Source organism: Polyodon spathula, chromosome 10 (genome assembly GCF_017654505.1).
Source record: "Polyodon spathula isolate WHYD16114869_AA chromosome 10, ASM1765450v1, whole genome shotgun sequence".
In the NCBI taxonomy this organism is placed as follows: Eukaryota; Metazoa; Chordata; class Actinopteri; order Acipenseriformes; family Polyodontidae; genus Polyodon; species Polyodon spathula.
In genome coordinates, this window is record NC_054543.1 from 36,896,810 (window position 1) to 36,917,826 (window position 21,017).

General features: G+C 34.6%; 1 protein-coding gene across 6 annotated transcripts in view; it reads left to right on the forward strand.

Annotated features, from left to right (window-relative positions):
* LOC121322230 (serine/threonine-protein kinase tousled-like 1) overlaps nt 1-21,017 on the forward strand; it is a 41,101-nt gene that overhangs the window by 16,143 nt on the left and 3,941 nt on the right. For 4 of the 6 annotated variants that reach the window (XM_041261892.1, XM_041261893.1, XM_041261891.1 and 1 more), the window contains exons 3-18: nt 3,405-3,526; nt 3,813-3,884; nt 8,271-8,348; nt 8,563-8,601; nt 12,935-13,010; nt 13,730-13,773; nt 14,199-14,294; nt 14,657-14,746; nt 14,848-14,940; nt 15,099-15,209; nt 15,928-16,064; nt 16,376-16,564; nt 16,885-16,951; nt 18,859-18,956; nt 19,492-19,573; nt 20,251-20,342. In XM_041261892.1, coding sequence (XP_041117826.1) covers nt 3,405-3,526; nt 3,813-3,884; nt 8,271-8,348; nt 8,563-8,601; nt 12,935-13,010; nt 13,730-13,773; nt 14,199-14,294; nt 14,657-14,746; nt 14,848-14,940; nt 15,099-15,209; nt 15,928-16,064; nt 16,376-16,564; nt 16,885-16,951; nt 18,859-18,956; nt 19,492-19,573; nt 20,251-20,342 — 1,486 coding nt within the window. The remainder of the gene's footprint in view (nt 1-3,404; nt 3,527-3,812; nt 3,885-8,270; nt 8,349-8,562; nt 8,602-12,934; nt 13,011-13,729; nt 13,774-14,198; nt 14,295-14,656; nt 14,747-14,847; nt 14,941-15,098; nt 15,210-15,927; nt 16,065-16,375; nt 16,565-16,884; nt 16,952-18,858; nt 18,957-19,491; nt 19,574-20,250; nt 20,343-21,017) is intronic. The other 2 variants (XM_041261895.1, XM_041261896.1) reach the window with 2 other exon arrangements.

Consider the following 21,017-nt stretch of genomic DNA (forward strand, 5'->3'; position numbering starts at 1 on the left):
TCCTGGTGTGATTTATAAGCTTGTTTCAATTAAAAAAATAAAACTACACAGGATTTATTGATTGACACTTAACAGCAGCCAATAACCACTCTGGGCTGTCCTCACTGATTGGTAGATATGGGCATCCGGGGCAGGTTTAGTATCCTAGGAGATCTCAAATGATAATGTTAAGCGAGTGAACATTTAGTGAGCATCCAAATTTAATTAAAAAAAAAAAAAAAAAAATCTACAGTAATTACTGCAGCAGATTGTGTACAATCATTTTGCATTCTACTGTTGGCAAACTATTTTGTACAACCTGCAATGTTTCGTTGGATCATGTACGTCCAGCGGCATTTAGACAGACAGCAGTCAAAAACAAAAAAGGTTGTGGATCGTGCATTTCTTCGAAACGAAAAGGTAAGTAAATAAAATAAGTTAAAAAAAATTTAAACAGCGGCATGTGACAAGCTACTAATGTTAAATATTATTATTTTCGCTCAAGACGGACAGCAACAGTTGGGACTGATTTAAAATAAAATAATTAACAAAGCAGGTACTCTTGGTCTCTGCATCATCCTGTATTTGTTTACAGACGCATCAGTAACATGTAGAAGCAGATTACGTTCTTGATAGTAAATTAATGTATGCAAGACATGTTTTTAAGTTCATGGAATATTCGATTTCATTAAAATATTAACGATTTGTTATCGAGGGTTCCCAATCTATAAATAATTTGATTGTTATCGTTAAGCCTAGTAAGTTGTTCTTAGTAGTAGTAGTAAAATGTGACTGACTGATAACCTGCTTGGAATGATTACTGTTAAAGCTTTGTTTTGCCTAAATCCATTGCAGTTGGTGCTGCTGCAATGCAAGCTTACTAGTATATTGCAAGCAGCATCAATTACGTGTACATAAACATGTATTTTTATTTAAATTATACAAACATGATTACTGTTGTATATAATGTATTTTTTAACTACATGTTAATGTTTTATTCCATTTGTTTGGCTTACCTGTAAAATAGGATTTTCAGTCAAATATGAAATAGTAGCTATGATGAGGTCACCTGTAAATTATGCAAATTAGTACCAGGTTTCGAACCTTCCTTTGGTAATGTGTTCTGAACCTTCAAAGGTCAAAATGTACCCTTTGTTGCAGCCCTACTTAATTTTATTGATCATTATTATCTACTCTAGTTTGGCTTGCTGTTTTCCAGTTTGATTGATTGTTTCCAAAGCATGTGACGCCATAGCTTCTGAACGCCTTGACTGGTTGATATGAAATTGAATATAACTTGTGAGTGAAGCATGCACAATTGCAGATTTAATGTCTTCTCTGAAACCCCACCCACTGGCTGTTAATAGATTTATGTGCAAGTTTGCATGTTTTGCTGTGTTGGACAAACAATCTTATAGTTGTCAAGCAGATTCCATTGTTACTTTTCTTTCTGATCATTCCACATTTTTGCAAAACAAAAAAAAGCCCTGAAAGTATCTACTGGAACCCAGTCTTGCCATTTTTATTAAATATTTGCCTTATATATTACAACTTGTACCTGTAATAGGGTAACCTGCTTTTATAAGGAGACAAAAAAAATGTAATGGCAACCCAAGAAAGAACACGTTTTAAATAGAAATTAAATGGCACAACCAATTCAGGATATGAATAGCTGTGTTCTGTCTGGATAAGAACGTTTTACTAGCAGTGTGTTGTAAGTTTTGCACAATGTGAAAGTATAATGCACAATATTGATTTGTAACTAGTATGTACACGTACAAATAGGTATATTGCACACTATCTTTTCTCTCTCTGAGGATTTTTCAGGATACAGTTGTTTATTTCTTTTCCATTTGAACTGTTTTTGAGTTCATCCTGAGTAATCTGCTTCTGCAGTTTGCTGTCATGATATAGACTGCATTTCATTAGCCTGTGAACTCTTTGCTTTCCTTCTTTGGCATCCATCTTAGATGTCTAACCCTATAGTACCAGCTCTTTCTCACCTCTTGGGAATATTGTTACTGGTATTCAGCAACAGTAAAGTCACAGGAGTATGCCTAGTGCTGCTGCTTTTGTATTAGAACCCTGTGGATTTGTAGGTTTTCTGCCACAAACAATAAAACAAGCATCCATGTTTCCACCACAGCCTCTTACACTTTTTTTTTTTTAATGATATAAACTGTATAGATTTTGTTAACAAGACCAAATAAACCTCTCCTAAAATGGCAGCTGTTCACAAGGGAAGGCTTTGTTGTATTTGTTATCTGTCTTGGTCTTAAAGATTTATTTCCTTTGATGTTTGGCTGGAATCTCCATTTCAGCCCAAGGTAGACTGGGAGATACTGGACAGATGTACTTCTGATCTAAACAGCCTTTTTTTGGATGGCAGACTAGAAGGGAGATCTTTGTTTACATTAGAATGGTGGTCAGGTCTGATCTACAAACATGCCAAATTACAGTGCTCTAGCCAGTGGCTCTGCATGACTGCCCTGCACGCTGGGCGCTGTTGCCTTACTGGATATGGCCCTGTGGATAACAGGATTGTAAGTAGCCAAAGAGATATTTGCCTTCCTAAAGGCATATCTGAGCAGTAGAAGTTTAGGGGTTTGGACACAAAGACTTGGATGAAAACATTTCTAACATTTCTCCCTATAAATGTACCTAAAATATTTAGACTACTTTGTACATGTTCGGTAGAAAGCAAAGTTTAAGTTCAGTTTTAAATAGTTTGTAGAGTTGTTGTTTTTAATAATAATAAAAACAGCAATATTGGAAACCCATAGAAATCCTGTCAGTATAATTTAAGAATTTAACATTCATGTAAGTGTTAGAAAACTTTTACAATGTTGTTTTTTACGGTTTGCATAGATCTTTTTGGTGTCTATCTGGGATTAAAAGTTAATAGTTTTGTTAATATTTACTGTGAATAACGTCACAGGGTACAATTAGATAATTTGGGTGTTTGGTAAACTCAGCAGAGTTTTCCTCTTTGTTAATAAATGCCTTATGAATATGGCACCTGGTGTATTAACATTTAAAATTACAGTACAGCATAGTTGTTTTACAGTATATCTTCATAAAGTATTTTGATAGAGAAAATTAATCAAGCTGGTTTGACTAGATGTCCAGTTCTGGGGGGATAATGTTGTAGTTCAGTCACAATTAATGAAAGACATACTGGTACTGATGCAGTGCTACTCTTTGTCACGAAGCCAAGTTGGGCAGCCAGCTTTCAGCTCCATCAGGCCTGATATATTCCCACTGCTGAGATCTGTATGGACAGACATTTGGTGTTTTCCAGACCTGTAACTCTGGGAGTTTACTGTCGACAGTGTTGCTAATAAAAGACTGCGTTTATTAGCCTGTGAACTCTTTTTAAAATGTATTTTAACAGTTGTTAAACTTTTTTTTTTTTTTTTTTTCAGGTGCTATGGATGAGCTGCACAGCCTTGATCCCAGAAGACAAGAGTTATTGGAAGCCAGGTTCACTGGTGGAGTGAGTGGCAGCACTGGAGGCAGCACAGGGAGCGGGAGTGTTGGAGCTAAGGTAAGTGCAAACCTACAGCAATGCTTGTTCACAAATTGATCATTTTTAAGTGGGCTTTATACTTTATTACTTTTATACTTTAAAAAAAAAAAAAAAAAAAAAAAAAAAAAAAAATGTAATAAAACACTAGGATGTAGTGCACTGGAAAATACATTGTTTATAGATTTAAAGAATTATCTGGGGTTGGAAATGGGTAAACGCAACCAAATTGAATTTTCCCCAGACCATAGGGTTTGAAATTGCTCATATAGATTATGCACACTGACTGATCACTCTTTCCTTGTAGGCCTTAACAAACAACGAATGTTCAAATCACAGTTTTGGAAGTCTTGGTTCCTTAAGTGACAAGGAGTCGGAGGTATGTACAGCTAGTTATTTTACATTTGAACGCCTTTTTGTAATTGTGTGGAAAATTCATTTGTCAAAGTATTGCAGTTTTACATTTATTTTCTGAAATGTAAGGTCATTTGTAGTCATATTCATGAAACCGCATGAAACGTTAGAATGCTAAGTTTGTGCATCCAGATGTCAATGAGTGGAGGATTATTCCTGCCACATTACACTGGTGACAGCAGTCTGTCTATTGGAAGAGCATGGTGATTTAGTCTTTTCGTAAGTGCTTTTGTAATAAAAAGCTGTACCATGTTTCGAGGAGGATGCGTTGGATAGACTGTGTGTGGCATATAACTAGGGCTTCTGTTTTTCGGTTTTTATTAATTGTATTTTTCGGTGCTTATTTTGAGCTATTTTCGAGTTTTATGTAAATCGTTTTTTTTTTTTTTTTTTTTTTCAGGGCTTTTGTTTTTGATATACTGTATGAAATTTAGTGTGTTTGGTTACTTTCCAAAATGCTTGAGCATTTTTTGTTCTGTCCAAAATATGTATAGTAACTCGACAGTACTTGCTCCCATAAGTTGTACCACCTTTCCTTTGCTGCCTTCCACAAGGCAATCCCTATGGTCACAGGCATATTCTTCTGGGGTTTTTGTGTGTAGACATTTTTTTACGTTCCGCCACAATTCTGTTTTAAATCCTCCATATCTTAACCGTAATATAGCTTTAAATCCCACTAACAAGCCTCCATTCCTGATTGTAATCTCATTTTAAATCTTGCAAGCAGTCTCCCCAATAGAAGTGTAGGAATGTACTGTCACTCAGTAGTTGGGGCGTGTTCAGAACGAATCAGTAATAGATACAAGTCAGGAAGGCAGGATATTGCCCAGCAGGACTGGGAAATGTATTTATTATTATTTGTGTAGTAGGTTTTAATTTTGAATGGGAAAGGGGTAAAGTCAATGTGAATTGATTAACCATTTCCACAGTTTTTCCAGTGTTTATTTGCTATCCACCGATTTCATTTTTTTTTTTGTATCGGGGGGGGGGGGTGTTTTATCGGTTAAAACCGGAAATCAGAAGCCCTACTTACAGTTAATGGCATAGGAGCTGTAAAGTAGAAAGAGGAAGTCAGTGTATCTGTACCAATGGTAGCCTTGTATTATACATTATAATTAACTACACAGGAACTGTTCATGTTTGTAAGTATCTAAACATTTCAGAAAGTTACTTATTTTACTGTTTCTTTTTGTTCATTTTGAATTAGTATTACCAGTATATTTGTTTAAATTCCCACTTGAAAAGAAATACTAAACTTATGTATATGGATTTTATTTAAGTAATGTATTTGAAAGAATTAATTGACAATTAGGAGTAATTTAATCTTGATGTCTAAAGCATTTTCTTTTGATTGCTGTTGACTAGGGTCTGTTAATGGATGCAAGTATATTGACCTCCTGAGGTTTTTGTGCATACAAATTCAGCTGGTCATTTAAGTGTACAGCAGCCTCTATCTGAGCTTAGATTAAAAACGTGAAAACCCAGCAATATAAAGCATGCATTAAGGAGATTCTGTGCAGTTGCACACCTCCTGTTGTAATAAATCACTGGCTGAGGGGTCTATTGGGATCAAGTAAACAAGCACTGCCCTCTCTGGGCAGGAGCTGCTGAATCTGCACAGATGCCACAGGCGCAGGTGCTAACGATACGTCACAGCGTCTCTAATAATGCACTGTTCATATTCTCAATCAAAGCAACACCTGTCATTATTGTAATTGGGATAGTTGTTTGTCTAAACTGAAATCCACTTAACAGGAAATTGGAATACAAATGGATTTGTTTGGGGTTTTTTTTTTTTTTTTGGTTTAGTTTTTTTAAATTAAATCAATTTAATTAAATCACAATCACAATTAATAAATCAATTCCAACATTTTTTGACCATTAAAGATGCAATGGTTATCACCTTATGGTACAGTCCAGACATGCATTACTGGTGTGCATGTGTTGTCTTTTTGAAGAGATGATTGCAAGAAGTGTTGTGATATTGCTGATTTCTGTGGTTTGGTTTTAATAAGAAATATACCACTGCTGACTACTTTTTGTTTTTGAAAAATTCGATTATGTAAAGCTTTGATTTATAAATTGGTCTGGAACAACAGTGATGTTTATACTGAAACAATCAGGTCATATGTGTGGTTTTTTGGGGGGGGGTTTTCTCCCCCAAATACATTACACAGGGTTAGAAACTAGCAAAATACATGGTACTAGTCTTAAGGACTAGTACCTTTTGAAACTTGCTACAGTAGAAATTATTTCAAATTACCAGTCCTCCTGTGAAGTTTCTGAGTTGGAATCGGCAACACCTGTTGGGGTCCATAAAAATATTAGGCTTACATTTTATTTTCCTAAAAAATGCTATTTTTTAAAATTAAGAAAAAAAAAGAAATATAAAATTAATATATATATATATATATATATATATATATATATATATATATATATATATATATATATATATATATATATATATATATATATATACACACACACACACACACACACACACACACACTTTGGATGATATATATATATATATATATATATATATATATATATATATATATATATATATATACTATATAGATATATATAGATATAATATATATATATTTTTTTTTTTTTATTCCCAGGTACATTGATTGGTTTTCTACATCTGCCTTCCCCGCATTCCGAACTCCAATAAAGTCTGTGTTGAGAAAACCGTTGACAGTAAACTTCATGTAGCACATCACTGCCTTAGTAATGGAACTGTAGACCCGTCCGAGTTGACCGACAGATATTTAGCAGAGCCATTCTGGTTAACTGGGCTGGACGCTGGGTTCTCGCAATAGTGCGTATACACTCCTGTGCCTGTTTTAGAATTTTTTTTTTTTTTCTTTTTTCCTACTTTTATTCCTTTTGCCTCATCCAGGTCACACCTCCATTCAGAATCAGAATACCGTCGTGCATGCTTTGCAAGTGCGTTAGTTGTTCTAAAAAACACTTTTAGCTTTAAAATCACAGAGGTGTTTATGTTGTGAAGTTGTTGTTATGCTTTTGATGTGCCTTGTTGGGCAGTCTTGGCCTTCATCAGTTTCACACAGTTATGATGACCTACTTGATTTTTCATGCACTTTAAAATTTACTCAGTCTTAAAGAAAGACGACCCAGTGACAAATATGCTACTCTGACTTTGGTCATACTGTACACAAACCTTGCAGTACATCTTTTTTTCTGAAGGCGTAGACTTACGAATTGTGAAAGCCAGGTTACTTGAAAAGTGCGCTGCCTCTTCCTTGTCATATTCCTTGTGGTTTCTGCGAATCATCGTCCTTTTTTTTTTTTTTTTGTGGGGGAGTCAACCTGGTATAAATCTCCTCATTTTTGTACTAAAAAGTTTAATTTTGTTTATTAACACTAGAAGGACCAGAGATATACTAATACCTGAAAGCCCTGCAGAAGTCTTATATATATAAAACATTTTACAAAGCAACTTATATATATTAAGTTGCTTTGTAAAATTAGTTTTATATATATATATAAATTTTACAAAGCAACGCAACAGAAATCGGTTTATTATCAGATGCACAAGCAACTGAGCAATTGCTAAATACATTGCGGACTGGAAAAAAAAAGTAATAAGGTAGAATACCGTTCTATATAATCACAGTACAGTTGTTTTCTGTGTGGCCGTCAATGTGACTGCTCCCGGGGCTTTTAGGTATAATGTAATACATCTCCTTTATTTCTGCACTCCCACGTTTGGTGCTTTGTGAGAATATGTAATACATACGCACAGAAAGGTATATGAACGCAAAGCTGCACATGTGTTGCATGAGTAGAGAAAATTACATTTTAAAACCAAAAACCGGCAAAATGAATGCCGTAGTGCTTCTAATCTTAAACCAATTCAATGAAATGCTCACACATTCACATCTCAAAATAATGCAAAATTTGGCATGTCGAGGGGAGATGAAGGGAGGTTTCAGTTCTGAATGACTGTTTTGTAAGTATTACAAATGTTTTTTCACCACTGCTACACCCCGTTAGAAAATGGACTTTGCCTGCATTTTTTAAACACAAGCCTTTGAATGAGTATACTTCTTATGCCCACTGACCTACTGACACACAGATATCAACTAATCCTCATCAGTTTCGTTTTGCCTCAGGCGAATGGGCATTAGTTTCTAACCCTGCATTACTGTATGAATTACATTGTAGTTCCAAAAATGAGATTTTCCTTGTTGGTTTCTACAGTCAACTACAAAAGGAAAACTGAAGTATTTATCTGCTCTGAGATCTGCATGTCCTGATATACTTTTTCAGACTACTGCTTGACTTAACTGTCCTATGATTCTTTTTCTCTTCTCAGTCAATCTCCAGCCCAGATTCTTTTTCACTTGCTCAAGTCCAACATCAGAGACGACGTAAAAATGCCAGCAATGACCGTGTAGGTTATACATGAGCTTCCTCTCTGCACATCTTTTTGACTGTCATCGTTTTTTTAATTCTGTTAGCCTGGTTACAATTTGCCATTACTACTTTAAAAAAAAATAAAATAAATAAATAATGTAAAACTTAATTTTCTTCTGGTTTTACATTTCTTATGCTTGTGTCCCACAAGCATGGTTTCACACTCAGTGTTTTCCTTTCCTCTATTAAAGGGCTCGGCTGTGAAGAGAGGGAGCTCCCCAGCCTATTCAGTATGTATCGCTTTGTATTCCCCTCCAAGATTTCGAGTTGTCAAGCAATAGATTCAGAGTAGGACCTAGTAACAGAAAATGATTAAGTATTCCTATAATTTTTTTAGTGTTTTATGATGAATTGTGTTTCAGGTAAAATGTTTCAATACCATTGCAAACATAGCCGTCTGGTGTTCTCTGTTTTATATATATATATCTCTGTTTTATATATATATATATATATATAATCTAGCACCCCTTATATATAAAATTTATTTTAGGGGTGCTAGATTCCATTTAATTTAACGTTTACATTTTTTAAAAGATATAGTTTAAGCGTTAAAATAAAAACATTTTGAAAAGACGCTGTGTAAAGGGGGTAGTATGTGCGGTCTCGACAGCAGGAGAACTGGAAGTCGGCTGTCTTGGGGTAAGTGCGTAGCTGCAAGAGTTCTGAGCATTTTAAAATAAATAGCTTTGTATAAATTACCGCATATACAGTGGTTTGCAGAAGTATTAATCCCGTACCAATAATGTCACATTTGTGTTGAATTAATGTATGCACAGTTTTTCAAATTAACTTTTTTTTTTTAGTCAAAGCTGTAGTGGTTAAGCTGAACACTGTTATATTAGGAGGAGGTTAAATGTCAGCAAAACTTGCAAAAAAAATGTACAACATGAAATTTACTGGTTGTGTAAGTATTCAGCCCCTTAAGCCAGTACTTGGTAGAAGCACCTTTTGCAGCAATTACTGCAATGAGTCTTTTTGGATAGGTCTCTGTTAGCTTTGCACAGTAGGATGGTGACATTTTTTCCCAGTCTTCACGGGGAAAATTGCTGCAGTTCTGATGAGTTTGTTGGGGATCATCGATGAACTGCAATCTTCAAGTCTCGCCATAAATTTTCAATGGATTCAAGTCAGGACTTTGACTGGGCAACTCAAGAACATTAATTCTCTTCTTGTTCAACCACTTGGCTTTGTGCTTCGGGTCATTGTCCTGCTGAAATGTGAATTTCATGTGAAGTCTTGACTGACTCAAACAGGTTTTCCTCAAGGGTTTGACTTTACTTTGCACCATGCATTCTGCCCTCTATCCTAACAAGCTTTCCAGTCCCCGTTGAAGAGAAGCATCCACATAACATGATGCTGCCACCACCATCCTTGACAGTTGGGGTGGTGTTGACTGGGTGACGTGCAGTGATGGGCTTGTGCCAGTCGTAATATTTGGAATTTAGACCGAAAAGTTAAATTTGTCTCTTGTGACCACAAAACCTTTTTCCACATGTCTGCCATATCATCTACATGCTTTTTCGCAAATTCTGTACGTGCTCTAAGATGAGGCTATTTGAGTAATAGCTTTTTTCTTGCCACCCATCCATACAGGCCAGCTTTGATGTAGGGACCGTCTTATTGTTGATGTGTGAACACTGACTCCCATCTCAGACACAGAACTTTGCAGATCTCAGAGTGGCTTCAGACATCCCAAACGAGTTTCCTGCTTGCCCGGCTGCTCAGTTTGGGAGGGCGACCTGATCTGGGTAGTGTCTGGATGGTATGATGCATCTTCCATTTCTTAATGATGGACTTCACTGTGCTGAGAGGGATAATCAGTGCCTTTTGAAATGTTCTTGTACCCTTCTCCTGCTCTGTGCCTCTCTACCACTTCTTCCCAGACTTGTTTCAAAAGCAATTTTGGTCTTTGTGGTTGCTTTGTCGGATCACTATGTGAGTTGCAGCTTGGAAGTCTTTATATACCTGAGGGAAATTATCTACAAGTTAAACCACTTTGAGTATGCACAGGCTGAAACCATTTCATTAATTTTGTGACCTTTTCAAATAGGCATTTGCACCTGAGCTGATTTAGGGCTGCAGTAGCAAAGGGGTTGAATACTTATGCAACTGAGATTATTCTGTTTTTCTCTGTAAATCTTACTTATTTAGTCTATATGCATTTTTTAATGTCATCAATGTGGAGTAGTTTGTGTAGATTTTACATGTGAAGTCTAATTTGAAAGTGTTGTGGAGTGCACTCAGGTGCCAGCAAAATGTGAAGACTTTGCAGGGGGGTGAATACTTCTGCAAACCACTGTGTCTATAAATAGGTTTTTTATATCGACTTTTCTTCCTGTTAATCCATTTGTGTATCTCCAATCACAACTGAGAAGCACATTAATAGTAAAATTGGTTTAATTTATGTTTTTTTTCTTCTGTGAAACCACTATAAATGGGCTTTTGTAGGTCTTACTTTTTTCATTTAAATGCCGAAGCAACTCATCTTTATTAATTTAAATGTGTCCAGCAAAATGCTTTATTTTTCATTATAGCTTTAATAAAGATTAGGCGCTTATTAATATGTTGCTATTTTGTTTGTACGTTCTGCTTGTACATGTAAAATGAAGGCTTATTTAAAAGCCCATTAAGAAGTTTGACAGAAAAAAAACAAAACAATTAAATCAAATGACTAAATCAAGCCCTATATAAATGTATAAAAACAGTGAAGCAATATGAAAAAATAATAGCATCGGCGGTACGATAATGGTCTGTTTTGATTAGAGGGCGAGTATTAATTGCATTATTACAGAAATGTTATGCAGTGCTAAAATCCAAATTGCTAATTTATCCTATTTACTGTATAATATGAGACAAGAACTAGTTATGTTCACACCAAACTTTATTCAAAGTACAGTATCACATTAATTCAAAGAATCAATATTCTGTTTAAAATAAATAATAATTTACTAATAGCAATAGTTTGTGCTTATCTGACAGGAAAAAAGACCAAAAAATAAACATAAAATTGAAGCAATCTTCTGTTTTTAAAAAAAAAAAATAATAATAAAAAAATAATAATTATCACTCGTCTCAGTCCTTTTTAAATAGCACAAAAAAAGATCAACACAGCCTTCTGTAATCTGGCTCAACAAACACATTAAAGTTGAATCCAGTATCTTCCCCAATTGAAATTGGTTGCAATCATCTCAAAAATCAACTGTGTTATGTTTTCAGCCCGAATTTTATCGCATTTCCTAACATTTCACTTGCATGTCTGGTCCCCACCTCCTCCACGCTAGATCAAACCTCAGTAGAAGCAGGCTAGTCACATGACCAAAAGCATGCTGGCTATTGGGAGGTGAATATCCAATGACAATGATGCCACGTGACAAATGTAGAAGGAAGTTAAAAAAAAAAAAAATAGCTGTTATTTGCAGTCGGACGACGCTCAGTATTTGACCTGCACAGTTTTGGCAGAGTTTAAATGATTAAGCAAAATTAAAAACTTTTGACACTTTACTAACATTTAAACTCTAAACGATTTATACCCCTAATTATCTAACTATTTCTTTCTTTCTTTCTTTCTCAAATGGAACCATATGATTTTATTTTTAGAGCAGTTCAGTAATGAGAGTGGTAAATATCTCTCACTTTGACTGTACCCAAACTCCAGCTTTTGAGGAACTACATGTTGTGTGGCATATTCTTCATAAAAGCCTGTAAATGCCGATTGGTTTATTCATTGTGAACATTTAAGCACAATAAGTTTACAATACATAATTAAATTACTTTTGTAAGATCTTGGAACTTGCTTGTTTGAATTGAGTCTTGCACGTTAATTTATTTCCAAGATCTTACTCCATGTGGGAGGTGTAATTCTTGGTGATCTACTTCTAAATTATACTGACACCTGCAATATGGTGGTTATGTCATTTACAGGGTAGATACTTTGACAGTACTTCATCTGATTAATTTGACTATGCTTTATGGTATGTAATAATAACACCATTCCAGTAAGGTGAATTCTATAGCATTTTCTTGCCATTCACAAAAAAGGTATATATTTATATTTACTGGAGAGCAGGAAATGGGTTCGTCCGCATGTTTGAGGAAAGTGTCCTATATACTATGAACAGCACTATAGTTGGAATTGAACATGAACAGGCCCACTAGCAATATGACTGATTTTCATAGTACAGTTCTCTATGGAGAGAGAAAATCCTATGCATACAAAAGCTTTGTTTTGTTTTCAATTGTTGTTATAAGGTTTGACATTTATTAAAGTGCTATGAAAACTCAAATGGTAGTATGTGTATCAGTGTTCTTGCTCAGCAGATGAAACTTCAGTTAAGTTGAATTATATACATTTCCAGACCAGTAAATGTAGTATTTACAAATGTAACTTTGTTTAGTTTGATATATTTATGGAACTAAAAATAACTGCCATGGTTGGGAAAGGTCTTATATTAGTTAACTTTTATTTGTAATCATCTGCACTGCATATAAATTTAAAGGCATTTTTAGATTAGATTTCATTTGCTTGTTTTTTACATTTTTTTGGTGATGTTTTGTCTCTTGCAGACACCTGAAAAGAAGCCATCTGAGTCCTCAAGGGGAAGAAAGAGGAAAGCAGAAAACCAGACGGAAAGCAACCAAGGTGACCCCATTTACGTTTATTAACCTTAAACAAAATAATTTTTTCTTTTGTTTTGACCTTTGACCAAAAAGAGAAAGGGTACTCTTTCACTCTGCTAAAAGTTTTCATGGAGTTTAACCTCTCTGTAAACCTCCCCTGCTTAACTCCAATGGTTATGATCATGGTGTGGGTAGTCGTCATCTTCAAAGAAGTTTGGAATACATGATTAATACTGTATCCAAAAACCAGAGAAGTGATGTGGCTCTAGAATTGACCTCAATTACATGATTCCATTACCATCCAGGGTTAGTGAATTCTGCACCAGACAGCCCTTGCCTACAGAAGCACGTCAACTGCATTTGTTACCGCCCTTTAAGAAAGTCTGTCGGGTCTTCTTTCTTGCCTGTGGTGACTAATGTTGACTTGGAGATGCAGCTTTTCTGTATTACAGAATACATGCAGTATTGGGGATTCAATTTGCTTTACATGTGGGAGCCAGCCCAGTTACAGAAAAATGTGAATAAAGTAAACTGACATTGTGAGTGACAGTAAGATTTTAACTAGTTGGAAACTTGCTGGTATACGAGGCAGAACTATGGCTAAATCAGTGAAACTTGTGGTACAAAAAGGACAAATCCTGATTTATGCTGATTTTAGTAAATTAGTAAAAAAAAAAAAAAAAAAAAAAAAAAAGCTGTATTATGGTGTCTTCAACTTTTTTTTTTTTTTTTATCTGCTAGGAAAATCTTCTGCACGTGGACCCAAAATTAGTGATTACTTTGATGTAAGTATTTTTATTTTATTACCTCCTATATTAAAATGTAGGCGCTCATATGTACGTACGTGCATGTGTCATACATTCATTTGCACATATATTTAGAGAACAGAACATCCTATCTGGGTGTAAGGAGATGCCTGTCGGTTTGTCTTTACGCACGTTTATACATAACCCTTCCATTTGGTGGATGTACTCTGTTGGTACTTTATTTTGTATTTACAGTGGTGGAGTGTATGTACTGTATGTTACTTCGATAATTGTCTGCAAAACACAAATTAACGTCTAACACATATTGCAAAAATACATGTTTCAGGCTTTTAGGATGTTTTAGGTTGTGGCCTTATTAGTTGCAAATCTGTTTAACAGACAACGTTAAAAAAACTAACAAAAAAAGAACAGTAACTGATTCTTCCTGGCATTTGCCTTTTTAGTTCCAAGGAGGGAATGGCTCTAGTCCAGTACGAGGCATACCTCCAGTAATCAGATCTCCTCAAAATTCCCATTCACATTCCACACCCTCTTCCATGGTGAGTTCTGCAGATTTGATGTTCTATATAGTGCTCAAGCTATACATTTCTGCTGTTCAGCCAATAGAAACCAATTGCTTATATAGGGCTACGTAAAACGAGAGAAGGTTGCATAGTATATTTAAATAACTTTAAATGTATTGGGGACTTTATAAATATCTGCTCTTGAATCTAACGTATTTACTTAATTTTAAATATGCCTTTTGTCTATTGTGAATCAGCTGTTATGCAGTGTAATGAATTTGAATAACATGACACAGTGGATTTGAGATGCTGATTGGGAGTATGTTCACATATAGCTGAATGTTTGTATATTGCAGATTTTGAAAATTTTTATCAAACCATATTTTCTTTTGTTTTAGGTTAGACAAAATAGCGTGTCACCTACTAGTTTGTCATTTGGGGACCATGTGGTTGTACACCCAAAGCAGTTATCCTTTAAATGTGTTCAGGTAATTTATTGTACATTTTTTTTGGTTTGTTTTTCATTTTAATTTGTGACTATTCATGAACATGATCATTAAATGAGATTTCTTTGTCCCCATCAATGCAGACTGACCTTACGATACAGAAATTAGCTGCTCTTGAAAGTAATAAAAACCTAGACCTTGAGAAGAAGGAAGGACGAATAGATGATTTGCTTAGGGTAAGACAAAGCTTGATCTAGTAACAGTTATTATAGAACTACTGCTGATCAGTTCTGAAGCTGCTGGTGGAAAAATGTCTTTAGAGCTAAACCTTTTTTTTTTTTTTTTTAGGTTTTACAAAGTTTAATGTTTTTACTTTTTTTTTCTTTTTTTGCAGGCAAACTGTGATCTCAGGAAACAAATAGACGAACAACAGAAGTTACTTGAAAAGTATAAGGAACGATTAAACAAGTGCATCACTATGAGTAAGAAGCTGCTAATTGAAAAGGTAATCTTGTAAGACGTATATGCAGCATTCTGTCGTTAGGGGGGTTTAATGTTCGGGATTATTATTATTATTATTATGTATTTTTTTGTAGAATTTTACCCTTAATTGGGCTTTTATTACCACACAATAGGATGAAATTGGTTTCTGTTTCAATAATATACCAGGAGCTTTACATTTTAATATCCTATTTTAATGCATACATTTTAAAATACCTTTTATTTTGACATTTGTTTCTGTAAATCAGTGATCTCTAATAGCTACACAACATTAACAAATGTATCTGTTAGGTTAATCCTAATTATTATTATTATTATTATTATTATTATTATTTTTTATATATAAATGTACCATTTTTGGGTGAGCTAGATTTAACCATAATAACATTTTCAAAAATTCAGTTTGAGCAGAAATAATTCAGCTTTATCAACCTAGCCCAAAAAATCTGAATCTATGTATCTTTTAAAACACCAATTTTATATATTTGCTTTATAACCTAAATTCAGCGTTACTGTATATTAAAGGATATTTTCAAAAGTACGTTTTCAACAGGGGTTATAAATGAAATGCATGGTTTGTTTACTGTGATGGCTTGACATTTCTGCATGCCAGTTGCCCATACCAATTCTGTCAGCAGGATTACTTTTTAAATTGCAGAAGTTCACAAGACAAATGTCTACGTGTGTGTGTGTTTTTTTTTTTTTTTTTTTTTTAAATGTAGAGTACACAGGACAAACAGGCATGCAGGGAGAAAAGCATGCAGGACAGATTGCGCCTGGGCCACTTCACTACAGTACGACATGGGGCTTCTTTCACAGAACAGTGGACAGATGGCTTTGCATTTCAAAATCTTGTAAAGTGAGTTCTTTGCTGTTTTTAGAAATTCAATATTTGTCAGTTATTTCAGGTTATTGCCATAATATAGTTTATGACTTATTACTGTCTTAATTATATATATATATATATATATATATATATATTATATATATATATATATATATATTTTTTTTTTTTGAAGGTTCTGCTATGTATATTATATGTATAAAAAAAACATATTTATAGAAGAAAAAAAAACTTTTACAAACTAGGGAGGTAAGTTAAACTCACATTTTCGTAGAATTTTCTTAAATCAGGTTTTTTTTTTAATTTCTTTTTTTGCTGTGCGGCAGGCAGCAAGAATGGATAAATCAACAGAGGGAAGAAATTGAAAGGCAGAGAAAGCTGTTAGCTAAGCGAAAACCTCCAACAACAAATAACTCTCAGATGCCAACTGCAAATTCTGAGCCAAAGCAACGGAAAACCAAGGCTGTGAATGGTGCAGAAAATGATCCATTTTTGAAGCCCAGTCTACCGCAGCTGTAAGTGTCAATTCACGTCATACTGCCTAACCGAATCTGCACAGACAGAGTTAATGGGTTTGTGGATATTATTAGAAGTTAAAATGGAAGAAACTCCCATGGGGAAGCTCTGTACATCTATTCATATTTTCAATGTTATGGAAACTCATCAGTCGAAGTGTTAACCCTTTCCTCTGACCTGTCATCTAATATGACTGCTTTATTGGGGGGTGACTTTTTTTTTTTTTGTTTCCAGACAAGACCTAACACTAAGATACTGGATTTGTACTGTCTATACAACTATTTTTGGAGTCTAACTTTTTATTTTATTTCTTTGCCAGGCTAACTGTAGCGGAGTACCATGAACAGGAAGAAATCTTCAAACTCAGATTAGGGCATCTCAAAAAGGTCAGATTTATTTTAAATTTAAAAAAAAAAAAGTCTTCACTTTAAAGAAACAATAATTTAAGTACTGTACTAGATTAATACATCGATATTGTGTAACATGCAAGTGCTATGCACAAAAAGTGAGTTATATGTAGGCTTGCTACTATTCGATTTTTAAATTTATTTATTTTGCCAAGTTGACAATTTAATAGACGTTTATTTTTTAAAGAATTTACCAGATTTTTTTCGTTGTTTATTTTTCCATTTAAGCAGAGAATGAAATTGACCTTTTTAAGCTTTAAAAAAATAAATAAATAAATAAACACGTCTCATATAGCGAAAGCCCTTTAGCATGCAACAAAAGCATGGTTCTAACTGAAGTAACGTTTGGTCACAGCGGAGCTATACCTTGTATAGATAAAGAACCTTAAGCAGTTCTGTGCATGGTAACATTTAGATTTTTTGCTATTGGGTCGTTAATGGGGAGTCTTACATACTGCTACAATACGTACCTGATTTAAAAGTATGTACTGTATTATAGTCCACTTGTCCAGTTGTCTCTCTGTGATATTTTCAGAATCTTATAGTTCTGAGTTAAAATACTACTTCTGTTGAAAATATAGTTCCGTACCAACAAACCAACTACAGTACATCTAAATGGAAACCTACTTATTTTAAAACACAGTCCTTTCAGCTGTGCATTTTTGACATTGTGTCTTTTTTGTCTTTTACTGCTGTGTTATTCCCCCAACTCGTGCGCTAACAAATTTCAGTGAGAGCAAGCGTCTCCCTGCACAGTTCCTCAAATGCAAGTCGTATTTCTTTGTACAAAGTGTGTGTGTGTAGGGCAGGGGGTTGTTTGGGTGGTAGGGGGCAGGTTTACAATGTGCTCACCTTGCATACACATGAAATCAGATATGCGTCACACTCGTTTTAACTGTCACTGAAGTCAGTTTTATAGGGTTGGATATGTGAGTGCTGATTTGTACACATAGGTCTAATTTGCACTTATTTGGAATCTATGCTCCCCCTACTCACCTGCTTCAGTGTCACTGGAAGGCAAGGCAGACTTCAGCCATCGGTCAGGGTATTGTGCACAGTACTCCTTTTAACTCTTGCGTTCCATTTTGAAATCAAAGTAGTGACTGTCATCGTATACCTGTAGCAAAAGTTTAGCTACACCTTAACCTGCTAATTTCAAAGTAGACGATTTGAACGACATGCGCTGTAGCTGGTAAATGAAAGTGCACAGTCTGTGCAGGTCTTGATGATTTAACAGTCATTTAAACGAATGAGAGCATTCTAGCGCTGCATCAGTCAACGAGATCGGTCAGAACAGGATGAAATGACATGATAGTGAAACTACAGTGACAGCGACCCCTAACCATTCAACGGAAATGGGACAAGTATAAAAACCACATAAACTAGAGATGGTTTCAAAATTATGATTAAGAAAATAAAAAAATGGTTTTTCTGATGTTTACCCTATATACATTTCAGTCTAACTCATATTTTTTCGGAATTCAACGTTTTAAAGAGCTGTACCGATTTTATTTATTTATTTTTTTAAATCGAAAGTAGCAAGCCTAGTTATATGCCACTTGCGTTTTAGTGTGCTAGCAATACCTGTTTACTTACAAATCCCCTTTTGACCAAAACGTGCCTGTCTTCTCTTTTTTAAAAGGGTCAGCAGTCTATTAATGGCTGGTATATATACTATTTGACACTTTTTTGTGCTAATTACCAAAGGAATGACCCTACCAGAAGTTGTTTTAAATCAGAAATGAATATTTGGTACTAGAACAAACAGGAAAATATAAAAGTAGAATTTTGAATAACTGCCACCTCGTATAGTTTGGAATTCTGGGAGGGTGGAGTGGAGGGGGGAGAAAAGAGTTGTTAAAATTATTTCTGGAAACGATTTATAGGAAGAAGCAGAAATCCAGGCAGAACTGGAACGTCTTGAGAGAGTACGAAATCTTCACATACGGGAGCTGAAAAGAATAAACAATGAAGATAACTCTCAGTAAGTTTCAAAATAAAACCTGTTCTCCACCAAATGCTTGATGAGGGGGTTACACGTACAGCTTACATGTTAAAGCAGTGGTGATTGTTTTATGTATGGTGGTCTTAAAGAGTGTACTTGGTTGAAACCATTTTTTTTTAAAGCTGCAACTCTTCTACCTATGACTGATTTAAAGCTGAGCATTTGTTGTCTACAATAAGATTAATTCTATTTCGGGAGGGCAGCAATGTCTTGTGCTTTTGCAAAACAAGGAACATGTTTTGAACTGCTGGCATAATTTGATGACATCTACATGCTAGATAAACTCTTTTTCTTTAGTAACAGACAACTGTAAAAGTGGCAGAAAGCTCATATTATTTCAATAATACTAAACCATAAATTGTGGATATTTCTTCATTCCATATGTACCATAGCATGAGAGTTAATCCTAAAATTTTAAATCCACAATTGTTATTATCAGAGTTTAGGAATTCTTAAGACAGTAAAAACCTTTGACTTATAACAACCTCTGTTAAACCCATTTTCTGATCTTAAGGTTTAAAGATCACCCTACTTTGAATGACCGGTATCTATTACTGCACCTCCTGGGAAGAGGGGGTTTCAGTGAAGTGTATAAGGTTTGTGGAACAGAATTGTTAACCTGCATTTAATAAATTATGTTGATGCTAGTAAGCAATATGCCACACAAGTTTGAGATTGCAAAGAAGAGAAATGTATTAAGAGTATAAAGTAATTAAAAATGATTCATACATCAATTGACAGTTAAAGTGATTAACCACCACTAGCAATTTTTTACTTATGTTTTAAAATACTGTAGACTTTAAGTATCCACTATTCAGTCATGTAATTGAATAATTGAATCTAGATTTAATAATCTAGCATATTTAATTTAATTAAATTAATTGTGGCATAGCCCTAAATGTCAAACTAATGGCTATCCCAAGATTTTGTGATGTGCCTATGCTGATGCACAGAAGTTTGAAGTCTTGCCAGTTGTGTTGTGATAATTTATCCAATGTAACAAATGTTCATTTTTGGGGGTGGTGCACCCAGTATCCTTACCTGGGCATTGGTTGTGTATTAATGCATGCCCTAGCATGCAGCATAGGCCATTGAAATTAAAGGGCCCATTGTGCCATGTTGTTTTAATATTTATTATATTTATATTGTGTACAATATTCATATTTAGTACAGTGATGCAAATTGGAGAAGTTACTTGAATGTTAATTATGAAAAAAACATGTTCAACCACTTTGTTATTGCAGCTAGTGATGGTTCTGCTTTTATCATTTAGGCCTTTGATTTGTTTGAGCAACGATATGCTGCAGTGAAGATCCACCAACTCAATAAAAACTGGAGAGAAGAGAAGAAAGAGAACTATCACAAGTATGTAATCTGTTCATGCCCTCCTATGTGTGGTGCTCTTTGGGACAGTTTGTATTTTTGCGGCGCAGCATAGATCTAATGCACTATGTAAAGAACAGCACAGGGCTATGTTATGAAGTCCATCATTCTGACAATACAGCTTGGCCAACAGCTTTGCATCACCCTATAGAATGAACTATTTTTAGCTTCATAAAGTCAAATGAAACTTGTTGCATAATGTTAGGTCAACATTTTAAGTAGTTTTCCATATACTTAACAAAAAAAAAAAAAATTATTTGATTGCATGATGTAAATTATGATTAAGATCTAAATTGTTTTTTTTTTTTTTTTTTTTTTAATAAAATTCTCAATCCTAAAATTCTAGGTGATGCAAAACTTTTGGCCATAGCTTAAAGAATTTTAAATGAATACACATTATTAAACAAAATTGGAGGAATACGAAGGTGTGTGTACTTGCTGCATTTGATTTTGTCAGAGAACAATAGTGAAATTACTGTTTTTTGGTCACCAAAACAAAAAGGTATTAAGAGGGGGCTAATGAAGAGAGCTGTTCAGCAGTCCCAGGGAGGAAGCTTACTGAATTAAGATGCTTGGTGGTTTTAAAAGTCAGAGGTTTGTGTGCTTTCATTGTCTTACCTCTGTAATATCATCTTTTGCACAGTGTAATGAAAGCAC